Genomic DNA, 17,903 nt, shown 5'->3' with positions numbered 1-17,903 from the left:
CGGTCGCTAGCTTTATGCAATATCTCCCGGCTGGCCGATCAAAGGGCACATCGTCATGCCCTGCGTTCACCAACCACGCTTTTTGCACCCACAAGGTACAGACTACAGCACTTCAGTTGAAAAATCTTTGTGTAATGTTTGTTGAAAAATATCTCCTATTACAACGACTTAAGACGCCATTGTTTAGCTTCATGTGCTGTCAACTGCACTTCGGTGTGAATTTTAAATGCTCTGTTTGAAATACCAGATAAGTTTTTATACACTCGACAGCAAATAAATCGCACCACCCGCGACAAGCACTTTCAAAAGTATGCATCCCCACTTCACACCAATATTGGTACCATTCAAAAGCCTAGTTCTAAACTTCATTTCATTACAGGAAAGGTTTTTACCCCAAAAATGTTTCTTTAGAAGGATCCAGAGTCACTTCTTTAAAAAATAGATAGTTACGCTTGAGCCAACTTTTATGGCTATAAAACTGTTAAGTTGGGATTAATCGCTATCCATCTGTTAAAGAGGACACGTGTGATCATTATTTGGTTTCATAACCATAAAATTTGGTCTAATTGATCCAAGAGGTGAGCCCAAAGTGAGGTCTTGTTTCAAGTCACATTTATGGTATATGTTAATCATTTATTAAGAAATTACAAATGTGTTTTTCTTTAAGGATATTTATTGGGCTTTCAAATAACACCAATATTGTTGGGGCACCATTATTGTGTCAAAAGAAAATCTTTAAAGTTCACGTCGCGGGTGGTGCGATTTATTTGCTGTCGAGTGTAGTTTCATTCATAATGAAGTCCGTAATGTTTAGTCTAAAATATTATTATTTAAAATTCTAATAAATGTGTCATATGTATGTATAGAACTGATAGAACTTACTTACTTGATTCTTAAATGTGGGTAAAGTTTACATTTAATATTATTTATAGAAAAAAATGCGTTTCAAGCCAGGGTTAAAAAAATACGTACACACAAGTATTATCAAAACTCTATCGTGTAAGAACTTTTATTTATCTTACACTAAAATTATCAATAACCCAAGCGCTATATTAACCAATAATCACCTCAGAGGAGATCCTTTTGCCGTGGCAACGGCAAAATTAATGTGCTTATAATGGCAAACACGAGACAACGCGTCGCAGGCGAACGGGCCCTCCTTATACGCTGGATACGGAGACATAATGCCCTCTTCAATTACCATAGAATCCTTCACCAAATTCCCCCACGATAGTATGTGGTTCTAAAAACAAAAAAAATATTATCGCTCTTTGAAACAAAATGGTATGCAAAATTCTAAATTTAGGAAACGACATGCATATTAAAAACTACACTAAAGTCAGCTGACGTATACCTTAATTTATATAATGTTTTTTGAAGCCTGTGATTACCCAGACTCTAATTAAGATAATTTAATTGATTGTTTGTTACCCATAGAACTATGAGATGCGAAAACATGTTCCAATTAGATTATTCAGTTTTGCACTCGAAAGAAATAAATATACAGTAACTCTATTCTATAGAAACCCATAAGTATTTTTTTTAAACATTTTTAAATCTGTTTTTGCCTGTTATTTTATAATTCGAGTCTGGAATAAATCGCTTCTTTTAAGCACCTAACTAAGGGTTAAAAGGAATATAAAAATAATTTGGTTTTATTATAAGTACTTTTTTCACATCAAGCCAACACGAAATGAGGTTAGTCTGAAGCAAATTTATTTCCTTCGAGCTTTGAAGAAAGTGGCAACATTAACTACACTTAAATTCCAGACACGAATAGCGAAAATTTGTCTTGAAAACATACTTTATAATCACGTTTATACCCATTAAAAGGACTGTATTGAATTTAACTACGCTCCAATTATAGCATTTTTAATTCACATAAACTTGTACTGATGTAGTCGTTAATTTAGTTTTTTTACATTATGCAGTTTTTTGTTTTTTCTAAAGTCGGCTCCATATACATAATATGATTAAGAGTGTAAGAGTATATAGATTAAGAGTAATCTAATTAACAAAATCTTAATAAGATCAATAGAACCAAGTACAAATAACGATCAAGAGATTATGCGTGTTGTCACATTTGGTTTACGGCACTCGCTGTAGCATTATCGCTTTGTATACGAGCTATTGTTACCTGTAGCTTTTAAAAGGGGATGTCTCTTACTTCTGAGTGCGCCATATTCGACGGGTAGTGCAGGGCCTGGGCTGGCTCGGCTATGCGCTCGACAATCAGGTAGGCAGCCAGATTGGCCGTGTATGAACATACCAGAATGAGTGCAAAGAACCACCATACCGTGCCCACTATTCTTCCGGACAAAGACCTGTGGTTTGGTGAGATAGTAAATAAATTAAAATTATAGCAGTCATTTACAGAAAAGGTATGTAATTGTTTTAATAGCTCACTCAAAAAACGTAGAACAACGCCGTCCGTTCATAAGTCTAACAATAAGTATACTCATCAGCTTGCTATTATTCTAGATTTTTAACAGACGTGTATCAGAAACTCATTTCCTTTCCAATGAAATTGGAAATAAGTATGCCTTTCCTTCCTTTAGTAAAATGCGGTTATGTCTTTGTCACTGTTCTTCGCGAGAGAGAAAATATAAGTAATTTTATTACGAGTAGTATCTCGCATCGGTAGACATAACAAGGTGATTATCGTGCCTCCTTCTTACCCAACGTTCACTTATGTACATAAGTAATGTATTATGTTGTAGATACTCGTATTTTCTGGGACACGCGCGATTTAACACAAGACATGGAATTTAATCTAGAGCTCCATAGCCACTGTCGCCGGTAATATTGACCGCATTTCTTTAAACGTTCCAAACATAGCCACATTGTTGTCCTTTTCACAGAACGTTCTAGACGTATTATTTATACAAAAATTTGGTGCATACCTCGGCACGACGTCACTGCCTTGCTGCATAAAGGATCCGAGGGAGAACCAAAATGAGTTCCAAATGCTGAATTCGTTGTGAAGAATTATCTGAAAATTACATTAACTTTCTTTTTACCGGAAAAAAGGTTTGGTTGATTGTTTTATCAGTTAGCACTTACCTCATTAGTGCTACTAATAGGATGGTCTAACTGAGTTTCAGAGATAGAGACGGAACGCCATTCGTGGGGTGAAAATCTTGATACTAAAAACAGGACGATGCTTACAGCAAAAAAGCTGAAAAGGACGCACAACTGTGGACAAAAACGCTCAATTAGTACTTAGGTATGATAGTATTTATGGAAAACCTTGGGGGAGGCATTTGTCCAGCAGTGGAAATCTTTCGGCTGCAACGAACGATGATGTCCTAGTTACTAGCCAATATAAAAAAATAACAAAACACGTGAGTTTATAAAACTGTTAAAAGTATTAACAATGAAAATGACAAAAATACTGATTTTTAATATTGTATTTTATATCATATTTCGCGTATTATATCAGACCATCTTAAGACGCAACAAGTACAATAATCCTAATGTATATGAGAACAAATTCTTACCCATATTTCTTTGGATAGCGGTTTGAGGAAGCTGAACGTATCAGATAATTGTTTTGGCACTTTCTTGTGTGTAACAGGGGAATCGATTGATAAGAAGGGCTCACTGAAATCCACCACTCTTTCCCGATCTGGCGTGATAGCGAGAGGCGCTATACTAATATCAGCTTCCTGAAAAAAACATTACAAATAAAGCATTGCCTGAATATGGATGGTATTGATCCAACAAAAGACTGAAACCAATTTCTCTTAGGTTATTATTTTTAATTTTCTACAAGAGCACAAATACAAAAACTTTGAGAACAAAGAGATTAAAAAGGAACCTTCGCTGGATATTAGATTTACCGTCAAATTTCTCCGGAAAGTTAAAGTAAACGAGTGTCCAACGGCCGGGGGTGAGCAAACTACAATAATACGCCTCAAACTCAATAAACAAGGACCTTTAAGGGAGCGAACCGCCTCGTCCCCTCGAAGATTGAACGGCGATGAACTATAAAGTATTAGAAGTTGACCTCGACCCCAAATATCTATCTGTGATCTAAAACAAGTGATACTACGTATAAGTCAACTCAAAGTTATGTTCATTACATAAAATATGTAAAGTTTATTTCCATTAAACGATAATAATGTTCTTTTTATAAAAATGTATAAAAAACGCCCTTTCTCCCATTTCCATTGAGGCATACTGGAGTAATACTTGTAGCAAGCTAACCACCTTAATAAAATTGAAGCGAGGGCTCAGCTTCACCGGTTCCAATTTATAGCTATAGAAATGAGCACTCAGCTCTGTTTGTAGTTTAATTAATGTAAGATGAATAAGTTAATCAACAAAGTAATAAACCACTGCTGCGAACGAAAACACCAAGAATAAAGTAACTAGAAAGTAAGTCAAGTAAAGTCAATTAGTATCAAACAAGTATTACCGAGAGGATTATGGTTGAATAAACAAAGTTAGATAGTGTCCCGTGTTTCGAAGTGAGATCTCGGTTACCGCAGCGGGCGTAAGTTGCGCACTTACTCGTATGTTACCTACAGAACATTTATTCATTGTAAAGTGTTACAAGAGTAGGTATACAAAAACCCAAATACATGGGATCATTGACCGTTATACATGTTAAGAAATATCTACAGAGTGGAAACGATAAGTGATCTCACTCGATTATTTCTAAACTATACAAGATATCCAAAAACTGGTTACTGATCCTAAAAGTGCTTCACGAGCTCTATCCAACAGTACCAATAATAAGTTATAAAATAAACTGGATCTATCTGAAAATTCAATGCTTCCAGCATCCATACATTTAGTACTGCCACAGTCATGGCACTCATGTCTTGATAATATTATAGCAAGTCCCTAAAGCCTTAAACCAATGTTTTCCATGAATAATTTTAATTAAGAGTGCAATTTACGAGTTAATTCCAAGTGTTTATTATTTAAAATAAAAAAAATTAACACTCTAATATTATGTGGCTGGCATAGTGGCATACATTTAGTATGGAGGCTGAAAACATTGAATTTCCGGATAGATCAAGTTAATTCTTAACCTATTACTGATATCGTTTGAAAGAGCTCGTGAAGCACTTTCAGGATCAGTAATCAGTTTTTCGATAGTTTAGAAATAATCGAGTGAGATCACTTATCGTTTCCACCCTGTAGATATTTCTTAACACGTATAGCGGTCATTATTGATGACGATTCAGTTATAATTCAACCGATTTTCTTAGTACTTTCAGTTTTCTATTTGCCTTGTAATGAATACGCAGCTTAAGGCGTCCGCTAAAAATATTTTATCGTTCCGATCCAGAAGTCGCTCCTTGCAAACTTTACTCATACCCCACCGAGATTGGATCGCGGCAAAAAGTGTATAACGGCCGCTGACATAGCGTGTCTCTTTTAGAAACATCGAAGTCGCAATAAACTGCATTATTTTATCTCGCAGAATAAATCCCTTTAAGGAAACTTCAGGCTTTGTAGTGCGGTAGTTAATGGAATAAAGATTTACTTTTTCCTTACTTTATTTTATCATTATAGCTTGAAATTCAGAATGTTATTTATCTTACTTTATATTTAGTTACATTAATGCTTTGTTAATATTTTATGAGTGGTAGGTAATGGTACGATTATACTCATACCTAATAAAATATTATGAAAGTTAAATTGAATGAGCACCCACAAATCACTGTCAGCATTGTATTTTTTTTAAATTAACAGCAGGTACAGCAACAGATTACAAATCATGGCTTATACAGAATACATTGAAAAAAGATAATTGATTATTTTGCACTCCGATTGTAGCTGAACACAACGTTCTTTTTAGTCTAGCATTAATATAAATCATTACCCGACTGCGCCAGAAGGAGGGTGAGGGCAAATACATCACCAACAAAAGAATTAGTCATTGATGCCTCCGACTGCATTTGTGAACACTAAGTTGTCTTGTTTTTAACTTTTTAGTTAATTTTTACGCAGTTGGGTTTTTTATTATATTCATTTAGTTGTGGTAGGTGCTATATCGCAAATATACATTGTATTTAACGAAAATTGCAATTCATGTTTCCCCAAAAGGCCACTCTCTTCATATTCTATCGGGCTAAGTAGTTAAATGTATGGCCAGACAAGTTACGAGATAATTTGTCACATGTATAATGCAAAATAATGAAAAATTACACCCAAGGTTAAGAGCGTTTACAATACAGGCATTTGCCGTTATACTCAGGTCGATTACGAAAATCCCAGTAGCTGTCGCGGACTATTAAGCACCGTGCCGCTTTGAGCCTCTTAACTCTTTCGCTCGTATATTATAAAGCGGATTCGGGAAGCTCCTGTGTTAGGAACTCAATTTGAGCGAAAATATTATATTCGAAATCTTTTTCGCAGCGGCTGGTTGTAATATTTTTGATTTATAAAGTACCCCGTAATCTCATTGAGATCAAAATTATTATGGATGTATAAAGTGTTCGTGTTATTTGACATTAAGTACTTTATTACTCACCTTTCTTAAAATTTCGCCAACGAGACCAGACCATGCTCCCGTAGGACTTTCGGTTCCATATTTGCCATCTTTTACAAGTCTTAGTTCATCTAAAACACATTTAGCTGATTAAGATACCCACATAATAAAAAAGTGCCTGTCTGTATGCTGGCGGTGCAAGACGGTTCGTTGTGGAAATCCTTGGGGGAGGCCTTTGTCCAGCAGTTATTACAGACTTTTCAAGTTCTAGCTGTAGTTTGCGTAAGACGCCATTTTTTTTTATAAATCCTGGTCACCCTGAAAATGTGAAGTTGGTACTTGGTAAGTATCATATTTATTTTTTACTTCTCGCTTTACTTACACTTAATGCCCATTCTCTTCGCAATAAGATCGGCCAAGTCTTTGCAAAATCCATGCAATGGTTCGTCCTTGTACACGTATTCTGTTGTTTTTTGCATCATGTAAGGCTCCTGGATGATTGTTGTGACTACGTAAGTTTTATTTGTATCATAGGAGGCCGGTGATCGAAGTTGCACGTACTTAGGTTGAACTAATACAAGGCCATGGGTATCTGACCACGTAGCAACCTGCGGAATTTATTTTGGAATACCAGTCGTTTTCACATTTGACTTAAGCTGAGTTGCACCATCTTACTTTAACTTTGACCAACGTCAAAAATAAAGCACCGGTTATCGTCATACTTAGTTACCGTTAAAGTTAGGTGGTGCAACTCAGTCTCAGTTTCATAATAGTAAGTAATGTCTAAAACTATCAACGAATTTAATAGGGGTCTTCCAGTGACTTAGCCCACATTTAGCTTGGACAAAATAAAAGTGGAAGTCACTGGAAGACTCTTTAATAGTCTATTTAAAGATCACAGTTGCCCATACTTAGCCTTACGGGAAAGCTCCAGAAGTTTAACAACGTTAACGAAAAATTAAATAAAATAAAACAAGATATAATCAATAAATACCATTAAATGGAAATACTTAACACTAACCTGTAGCATCGCGCTTTGTACTGTCATTTCTACTACTTGCAAAGAGAAGTTGTGCCGATGTCCTTCTTCATTGAATGAGATATTCCCAGTTAAGCCTTCTATGTCGGTCTAAAAATAATATTGTTTGAATAGTAACATTTTACAGTTAACTCCTAACTTTCAAGTGTCATGTGTTTTTTATTCCTGTGTACCTGATATAACGTCCCTATGGGAACATAATTGCTACAACTTTAGTTTTACAGGTTTTGGGTTGAGATATCGGTGAACTGGTCAGACAGTATTTTTCATTTAATTAATGGTTTTGGTCGTAAATTAGTTGTAGTTAAATCCCAAATCCACGGTTCAGCGGAGATTGTAACCGCAGATACCGAATATGGCAAGGGTCAGTGTCACGGCAACAAGACCGACCGCAACGGCATGCCTCGCCGTGATCGGAAGCCATTTCATACATAGAAACCAATAAGTGTCGCTGCGGTCGAATTGGGAATTGAAGCGATATTTGAATATATTTATAGCACTGTTCTAACTTCAATTTCTAGATAGGACACAAATAGAAAATTCACTTTGTTAAAATTTCCAGAAATGAAATGAAATGAAATTGTAGGCTTGAATCAGTTGTCTAAAAAGAATTTAGGATTGTCATGCTTTACAAACTCTACAATAGGCCAGAAGACATGTGATCTGACACCAAGATAATGTCTTCAGCTGTTACAGTGAAAGGTTAATCCTTGATAGAAAATTTAAACTATTCATCGGTAAAAGATGTATATCCACACAATTAAATACATATTGAAGTAAATTATCAAATAAACAATAAGACGCTTACCTTTTTAATAAGCCTTGAAATTTTATCGCCATGCTCAAAAGGCACCACCCAACTTTTGCCAGGATTGCAGTCGATGACTTTAGTAGAGTTCGCTTGACCGGCCGCTCTACGGAGCGCGCTTCTGAAGGCGTCAGGTTTCTTTCTCCAGAGCCTGCCTAATGCATCCATGAGGACTTGGACACCGTCGTACATCAGCGCTGTTTGTGCCTGGTATTGGGAATTATATAAATTCATGTATTCGTAGGCAATCAGTGTACAGTAGCATTGAAATCCACTAAAATTCTTCACGTAATATTTTAAAGATGACTCTACGTCCACTTGTTAAGAAAACAATTAAATTTCATCATTTATGATTACTTAGTTCAAGTATTATTTTTTATCATTTTTTCTCATGTAAAGGAAAATTTACACTGATTTATCGAAAAACGTAAATAGCTCTCTATCTGTCATGATGACTGATGGCACTCAAAGTAACAATTATTGTCATGAGTAAACTTTCCTTGGAAACAATTCTCTCGTGTTCGCAACCGAAGTGAAAAAGCCTAAGTGTATTTACTCCGCGAAGGGAGATCATATGGAATAATAATTTATGCAGGGGTACGGTACTCAGAGTTTCATTAGGGCGTACGTGAGTTAGTGAAATCTACATAAACGCGTTATTACTTTACTCGGAATTTTCTTCGTGAGACGTCAATTCCGACACCTTGTGTGGTATTTTACGTTTTCTGTAGGGCTGCCGTTAAAAATATATGGTTAACAAGTACGACTCAATATCTTATGAGCTGTAATTTTGCATGGTTATGTTACAGCCAAAACTCATAATCGGTCAAATTAAACCACTATCATTTACCTGACGAATACCTAGATATCTTAAAAGTAGTACCTAAAGTAGGTGTGATCATTTTATATGCATAAATCACAAAAATGTTACACTGTAAAGTGGGGTTTTAACACATTTTTATGATTTCCGAGTACTTTGTATGAATTTTGACTGACTCCCTTGGTCAAAACCACTTTTGACTGGGAAAATCAGTCAAAAGTGTTATTGACCAAGGGCATCAGTCAAAATCACTTTTGACTGATTTTTACAGTAAAAAGTGGTTTTGACCGATTATGAGTTTTGACTGTAACAGTTATATCTAGTAATACCTATACATATTATTAATGACGTCTATCAAGATATCAAATATAAAATAGCGCACTAGCCTGACGTCGCGCTATACTTAGCGCCGATTTCTGTTGATAGAATGTTCTTTTTGCGAATCCTATAGATCAATATTATATTTTACTCTCCTTATGTTAATGATTTGCTCTATATTAAACTATTATTATTTTTATACATACCTATACGATTCTTACCACACAAAAAATATGAAATCGTAAGATCGTCTTAATTTTACCGATCAAATGTAGGTACAATCTTCTTTATACAGTATACAGATGTAGGCGTGTAACAATGGTAATTTTATGGCTATTAAAATTCACCAACAATCAGCAGCGGCGTGTTACACCGTGCTATAGAGTAGGTATATAGAGTGTTGAATATATTAATTATGACATACGAGTATAACTTAAACTTATTCGCCTGTATGCGCTACTAATTCACGTTCTAGTAAAAGGAGTAGAACTCAAGTTACTATTATAAATTAAACAGAACTTGCGACTGATTGCAGATACTATCAAAATTGCGTCCTCATTAGAGGTTCTGTATATTGCATCGCTAAGTCTATAACCATATTATCAAGATTAAATATCAATTAAGATTTATTAATGAGCCAATTTGTTTACGATGTCTTTTATTTCCTTTGCACAGCATGAATAAAAAATCCATTTGCAGAAATTAAAATGTGTGTAAAGGATCATCACTATCCAATTAAATTGTCGACGACAAGATTTCAGTGTTAATATTCTTGTATACCGCTACCGTTTACCTATTGCTACGAACGTTTATTACTGGCTCATTATTAATATGACAATAAAAAGTGTATTGTTAGCCTCATTTTCCCTGGACGTATTAATTGAGTCATCAACTTTATCGCAACACTTATCCCAAATTGGATGTTACAAAATTAATCTCAAGATGTAGTGTAATGAAAGCGAAGCTCTTACCGATATGGTCCCCTTGAACCGTGGGTCCATTCGTCGCAAACCGTCCATGAAATCGCGTACAATCTTGCGCGAGTGGTCGACGATGCGAAACCCTGTTATATTGACTGCTCCATACTCCGTAACTTCGTTTTCCCAGTGATCATCCATAACCTGTTAATCGATGTTCAACATTTTCAATGGCTCTCGATTATGTTAATGTTGTATTGTGGGAACGGCATCAGCGTAATTAAGTTAATCAATCCTATGTGTTTTATGGGAAGCTCTTCCATTTATTTCAAAAGTAAAATACAAATATGTAGAAAAAAAACTATAAACAACCTATAATTAAGTTGTAATGTTCAAAATATCACATTAATAGCGTAATGGATTTTTTATTACCTATATTCAACTAGGTAGGTAGGTACTAAAAAAATATTTACTCTGTGAATTTTCGAAAATCTAAGGCTACTAGATTCAACCTTACATTTAAAAACATTGTATCTTACTCTAAACATTCCAGACACAAGTCAGTTTCCCAGCTCTCGTAAACAAACCCATTGTGGGACGACTGCTCTCTGTGACATTAGTACACTGGCGTCACTATTGGCGCACAGTCCCGATGCGGTGACTAGATTGCACATCGTTAGTGCAAACAATAGCTACTGTGGTGTCCCTTCAATCGAGCAATAATATCGCAATACATACCAGCCCACTGAGCATGTAGTGGTAGGTCCGCCGGCCCAATTGTACTTTTCGGACGTGGCCGAGCAGGATGTTTTTCGCATTTTTCGTGTTGCAATCCAGCACTATGCGTTTGTTGCCCCAGCGGTCGTGTTGTTCCAAAGCCAACAAGAATTCCATAGCGTCTGATGCGTTATTGATTCGCTTCACAAGTGAGATTCGGAACGCAGTGCGGCCTGGCTGCATAGATTGGTACAGCTGTTGCAAGCGCAGCAACCCTGAGAGTGAGAGTTTTTCATTAAACCCTTTGTCAAAGCGATGGCAGACGATCATTTACTAGATTTTACATATTCATTCCGGCTGAGTCGGATTCATGAATGTTTAAGTACCTATGCAAATATGCCGCAGCTTTATTCTTCTTCTATTGAGGTCAAGAAGAATAATAATAAGTTGTTTAATGTTTTATTTCATTCCTTAACAAAAGTGCTTCTGTAATACGAGTAAAGACGCTAAATTGAAGTTTTCATAGATTGAATCTATAAGGGAATTCCGAACAATACAAGCCTAATATAACAATGACATTGCTGGGGCATTTATATGCTGGTCTACTTTCCAGCTCTCCTAAACCAATTCGAGTCCACACGAATTTTATCGAATTAAACGCCCCATATAAAACAAGCGAAACGAAAAAGGGACAACGCGTGCTCGGAAGGGGCAAAAAATAAAACTCTTTTGAGAGGGAAGCGAAAAGATATGTATTAAAATAATTTATGTCTAACGATTTATTTATATTATAGAAATGAAAAGAATGATCAAGTTTTTTAACGTACCTATTTATTAGCTTTTGAATTTCTATTAATGCCATTGAAAAACTATAAAATATTATGTCAAAAGACGTTTAAAAATAAGAAAATAGTAAAAGTTTCTGTTCCCATATTTTTAAATATGTGCTCTTTTATTTGTAGATTTATCAGCATTTTATTACAGATGTTAATATCGACGGATATTATCAAAACACGAGGGAAATGTCGGAAAAATAAATGAACATAATGTAAAAACAAATTGACATCAAATCGGAGCGACTAACAAGTGAAATGATTGTCGAACTTGTGTCTTATCCATTTGACAATTTCGGGAAAGAGATTGTATTTTGTTATTTTTCTTTCTTTAATTCAATCAATCTAGGGATTGAAGTAAACGGAATAAAAGTAAGTAGGCCGTTATTTTACAAAATGTTGCCTCAACATTACTTACTAGGAAATATTTTTGAAAGAATAAACGTACCTACCTACATATTTAGCATTTTTGGACTAGCGATGATCTTTGAGCTGGCAAAACTGTTAAGCCATGCGATTTTATAGTTTTCCAATTAGTTACCTTTAATAATTCAGTGAAAAATATTATTATTATTTACTTTAGATTTCCATTCTTAATAATTATTTTTTTATTATATAAGGTGTTATTTTTTGTACTGATCATACTTTACCAACGCATCTAATAAAATCATACAAATACAACCCAAGTGTTTTTAAAAAAAAATTCAGGCTAGTTTTTGTTTTTACTTTTCCTAACAAAAAAAAGATATTATTTTTACAAACATCCTGTCTTCACTCACTGCCTCTCTCTCTTTCTTTACTCATTTCATTCATACGAGTACGAACAATGGCCGCGCGCATTCATTCAACGTTCACACACATAAAGGTTAGATTACACTAAACCTACGTTACCAAAAATTATCACTCGTGAGTATGTACGATGTTACGTCATGTTAATAGGTACTACGCGCTGGGAGAAACAAAATCTAGCTACATAAGTAGGTAAATAAGTGTATTTTTATTAGTGTAATAGCGGGGGACTTTTCCAACGAACCGAGGCGAATCATCCGCGTTAAACTAGAAATTTAAAAAGGATAGAAATTGGAATTCAATATCTACGGTTTCGTAATGCCTACGCAATTTATTTAGAGACGTAATAAAAAATTGATAGGTACATACCTATTACTACTTCGCTTCGCTTCAGTGGAAATGCACCCTAATATTGAATATGAATAGGTGTTGTAAATAAAACTCACTGATCAATTTTCCTGGTTTTAATTCCTAAATTATGATTTGCCATCACACTTTAGATTCATTGATTTTACTTATTCACACATTTACCTATTTTGAATGTTGTTATTTAAAGTTCCTAGGTTATTATTACACTAATCACAATACATTTTGAACGTCAAGCCTTTGTTGAATGTTCACGTAAACACTGTCTTGCAATGTCTAATCTAGCCACGATCGAATTGAGGTAATGCTTTCGGGCTGCACACTTGCTTGCTGTTCACTAGACACCACGTCGGATGTTGTATTCACAATTCGCGCACTAACTTTTTTACGGAAAAAGTCCCTTTCGCGTAAACAAGCACTCATCTGTCCAAATCACACTGTAGGTATGTACCTAGGTAGACTTCCGCAATAACCATCGATAGAACTAGGTCGCGGTCGTGGCCCTCTGGCAACAACTCCTTGATAAGGCATTCCGTATTTTTACGCCAAAGCCGCCGTCTGCGGCGCTCGCATCTGGGTACCGCCAGCACTGTGCCGGTGATTGAAATTGAAATCCAGAACTTCGTCCTCGAAGCGCACGGAATCTCGTCAAGTCAGGATACGGCTGCGCTCCCTGAAGCGCTGCGCGGCTCCAAACAAGCAAGGTATGAAGGTTTTCGACTCGTCAATGTTTCTCGTCGGCCAGTTAGTGTGCCCGAAACATAATTTCACCTGCGTTTTGTTATTGATCAAGCGCGGCATTGTAATAAATCACACATACACTGCAATACGTTTGGGCGCATTGGACGGACTGGGACGATTATTTATGTTGTTGCGCTCCCGCATGCCGATCGGCGGCTCGGCGCGGGCTGTGGGCGCGGAGCGACTGGCAGCGAGCGATATCAATATGGCCGACTCACGCGGCGCGGCACGTGGCAGTGGTCGTTGCCCTCGGCCGGCTACTACGATAGTGCGTACAAACGAATACTCACCGCGCTCAAAGGATGATTTATTTTTTATTTTTTTCGAAACATTCTTTGTCGTTTTACTCGAAAACTAGCCTGAATTTTTTTTTAAAAACACTTGGGTTGTATTTGTATGATTTTATTAGATGCGTTGGTAAAGTATGATCAGTACAAAAAATAACACCTTATAGAGTATAACTTGTAATCTTAGACAGTGAAAAATAACAACACCATGAATTTGAGTATACAAGACTTTTTCGGATGATTCGTGGTTATCTGCTGTTATTAAAATTTCAATGAAGTAGTATTTTCTGTACTTAAGTGTAAATTGAAAGATGCAGTGTTTTGATTTCATAACTCAAATATTGACCAAACATCATGCTAGACAATTTTAATCCCTCAGAAATGAAAAAGCTAGTTTTTAATCTTTTAAAAAGTTTAGATTGGCAATGACTAAAATTTACTTCGTGTTACGGCGGTACTAATAAAATAGTACTAAAAGCTTTTAGCCCGAGAGAGCTTACTGCGAAATGCCTGCTGCAATACCGTCAGGCTACAATATTAATATAGGGCTTGTAAAACTGATGGATATTACAAAACAATAACAAAACATTGCTGAAAATAAATCTAAAAAAGTGCGAAACCAATTTTGGTCAGATTTGAAAAACGTTATTTAAACCCACCATAGGTACTTAGCTGTGACTGTACAGTAAACGTGCTAAAACATATAAAATACTAGGTTAAAGCCCGCGGCTTTGCCCGCGTGAAATTTTGTCTGTCACAGAAACACTTAATCACGCGCGTTCCTGTTTCAAAAACCGGGATAAAAACTATCCTATGTCCTTACCCGGGACTCAAACTATGTCTATGCCAAGTTTCATCGGTTCAGTCATCATCAGTCACTTTCATCGTCAAAATCGGTTCAATGGTTTAGGCGTGAAAGCGACACAGACATACAGAGTTACTTTTGCATTTATAAAATATACTAACGGCCGCCCGTGACGCGCGCGCGTTCGTACGCGTGGATTCTGTTTTACCCCCTTAGGAATAGAGTTTCGTAAAATCCTTTCTTAGCGGATGACTACGTCATAACATCTACCTCCATGCCAAATTTCAGCCCGATCCGTCTAGTGGTTTGGGCTGTCCGTTGATAGATCACTATATCAGTCAGTCAGTCAGTCAGTCACCTTTGAGTTATATTATATTTAGATGTAAGGACTAGTTGTGCGAAAAATTGTTTAAGTACTACGTCCTATTTATCAGAGGAGTTTTGTCAAAAAGTGCTCTTTTTAACAATACTCATATCTACTAACATTTTCCTCATACGCTATTCAAGCTCACACCGCCAACGCCGGTATCAATTCCCCGAATAAACAAAGCCCCATTTCGGATCAATTTCCAATAAACAGAAAATTGTAGTGATAAGCCTGTTGTTTTTGAAAGAGGTGTTTTACACTGAAAATTTGATGAACCCCAAATGGGATGTATTTAGATTATGTGATGTGACATTCCAGCTGCAGATTAACGAAATCCGATCATAAATTTTTGTACTACAGAGTTTATAAATTTAGTTCAGTGAAGTTATGACCTGTGAGACATTGGTTATATAGGACTGATTCCGTATATTAAGTAATTAAGTATATATTTTAAGTGATAATAAAACGAGTCCCGATGGATCGGGACAACCTTTTTGGCTTGAGAAAACAAAGGAATACCCAAAACAGTTTCGCTGTTAAGAGATAAATGTGTGGGGAGAGATGCGGAGAAAGTTTTGTCCGCACCCGGACTATTCACACCATGTGTCGCATCTGAACTCGTCATGACCCTTGAGGTTTTCCACTGTCGTCAGCCGACTAATGGCTTGTGACGTCAGCTGTGTGTAGGCCGCGACATATATTATAAACTTGTCGAATGTCATATAGCAACAACTTCAAAGGACATTATTCTTTAACACCTCCGCACATGGTATCGTTAATTACATTTGTAACGAACATTCTAAACATCTTGCCTGTTCAAATAATATTTCAGCGAAAACAACAACGTTTGAAAGTAAAATATAGTACGAGTTTGGCTAAAAATAACTTGTTACCTATTCTCTTCTAAAATTGTGTTGCTATCGTAATTAATCGCAAATAAAGTCTTCTAATTAGGTATAAATCTATCCTTTTCTAAAATAAAAATATTTTTCTTACAGTTACTAAGGCCCGATTCGACCAAACTTTTATCCGAGATTAACTCCTGGTATAACTGGCACATTGACAGTTTCAGTATGGGAAATATTATGTCAGTGTCCAATAACTGACGATTTATTCTGAGATTAATATTTACTCTTGTTTGGTCGAATCCACCCTAAGTATGTTATTATTATTGTAAATAAATTAAATCACCCATATAGTACAGTACAACTATAACTACGAAGTATTCAAAGCTCAGTTAATTATCCCCTAGACAGGAAGAATTTAAGGGTTTTTGATTATCTCGAACGTCACTTCGCGGTTTCTCCAGTCTTTTGTTGGATTGTATTGAAACGTCTCGGGGTGCGACGATTACGTCAATGTTAGTTCGGAAGAGTTCGTAACTTCGACCAACTTTGGCACTTCGATATTGTAAAAGATAACTCGTAAATTATTCGTTTTAATTATTTCGGTCAAAGCTTTTGAACGTTCACTTCATAAATGGCACGTAATTTTCTTTGTCAATCAATCACTCAAGCAATTAAAATCAGTTTTTCCTATGTAACAAGATATAAATAAATAAAGCGAAAAAAGTATGTGTTATTATGTGTTAGTTTTCTCTACATTTATTACTTAGTAATTTACTGTCATTATTTGGCCAACATTTGTCAATCACGCAGATATATTTATTATAAACCTTATTCGCTTTATCCTATTTAGTTTGCTGAACCGTAATGTGTTTTAGGTTGGAGAAAGCCATATACAGTCGACAGCATATCAAACTATACAATTTTGTTGTAAAATCGCTCGTATCCCAACGGTATAAGATGCATAAAATTTCGCTTGATGCCTGTACGTTGTATGATCGATCGAATCAGCCCCCGCATGAGGCCCGCCGATGTTTTGCGGTGCGTCACCCCTGTTTCTTCACCAATTTTGTTTGATAGGATCTTTTTGTTCTTTTTTCTCTCCTTCAACCCCATATTCCAATAACCTTGCTTATAGGTTACGAATTGGATTAGAAAGACGCGGTCTGGTGTCTACCAAAAGTCCCGAATATGATTTTACGGAAAACATTTTACCTTGACTTATGTAAGAACGCAATTTTCTTCCGAATAATGTAGGTTTATTATGACACCTAACTGACAAAAAAATTATGAGCTACCATTATGGGCTGTTTTTTTTTAAATATTGTTTTGTACTGTATATTGTGAAAAATCGACAACGTTAAAAAAACATACGGGTCGAATTGAGAACCTCCTCCTTTTTTTGAATTCGGTTGAAAATAACAGTACCGCTGTGGCCAATGAGCTGCTGTCATGGTGTCGATGTCACACTAGAAACGTGAGAATAGGAGAACGCTTTTAGTGCTAAGTGATCAATTTTATTTAAAACTAGCGGCCGCCCGCGACTTCGTACGCGTGGATCCCGTTTTACCATCTTCATCTATCTTACGCGGTTTAGATTTTTTCATACAAATGTTATTTCCCGCGAATTCCCGTTCCCGTGGGAATTTCGGGAATTCCTTGTTGTAACTAAGCTTTAAGTTTACTAAGGTACCTACTCGTACATACCAAATTTCAAGCGTCTAACTTAAGCGGTTTAGATTTTTCATACAAAAGGATTTTCCCGCTAATTCCTGTTCCCGTGGGAATTTCGGGAATTCCTTA

The 17,903-nt window shown here is 36.0% G+C and overlaps 1 protein-coding gene across 1 annotated transcript in view; it reads right to left on the bottom strand.

Moving 5' to 3' along the window:
* LOC135086500 (glutamate receptor 1-like) overlaps nucleotides 1–17,903 on the bottom strand; it is a 69,430-nt gene that overhangs the window by 4,100 nt on the left and 47,427 nt on the right. Inside the window, exons 5-15 of the mRNA XM_063981221.1 lie at nucleotides 11,089–11,342; nucleotides 10,405–10,554; nucleotides 8,296–8,502; nucleotides 7,470–7,577; nucleotides 6,831–7,056; nucleotides 6,491–6,579; nucleotides 3,501–3,668; nucleotides 3,064–3,195; nucleotides 2,904–2,992; nucleotides 2,168–2,324; nucleotides 1,068–1,243 (exon numbers count right to left, since the gene is read on the bottom strand). Coding sequence (XP_063837291.1) covers nucleotides 1,068–1,243; nucleotides 2,168–2,324; nucleotides 2,904–2,992; nucleotides 3,064–3,195; nucleotides 3,501–3,668; nucleotides 6,491–6,579; nucleotides 6,831–7,056; nucleotides 7,470–7,577; nucleotides 8,296–8,502; nucleotides 10,405–10,554; nucleotides 11,089–11,342 — 1,756 coding nt within the window. The remainder of the gene's footprint in view (nucleotides 1–1,067; nucleotides 1,244–2,167; nucleotides 2,325–2,903; nucleotides 2,993–3,063; nucleotides 3,196–3,500; nucleotides 3,669–6,490; nucleotides 6,580–6,830; nucleotides 7,057–7,469; nucleotides 7,578–8,295; nucleotides 8,503–10,404; nucleotides 10,555–11,088; nucleotides 11,343–17,903) is intronic.

Source organism: Ostrinia nubilalis, chromosome Z (genome assembly GCF_963855985.1).
Source record: "Ostrinia nubilalis chromosome Z, ilOstNubi1.1, whole genome shotgun sequence".
Lineage (NCBI taxonomy): Eukaryota > Metazoa > Arthropoda > Insecta > Lepidoptera > Crambidae > Ostrinia > Ostrinia nubilalis.
This window is presented reverse-complemented; position numbering and strand designations above follow the sequence as displayed.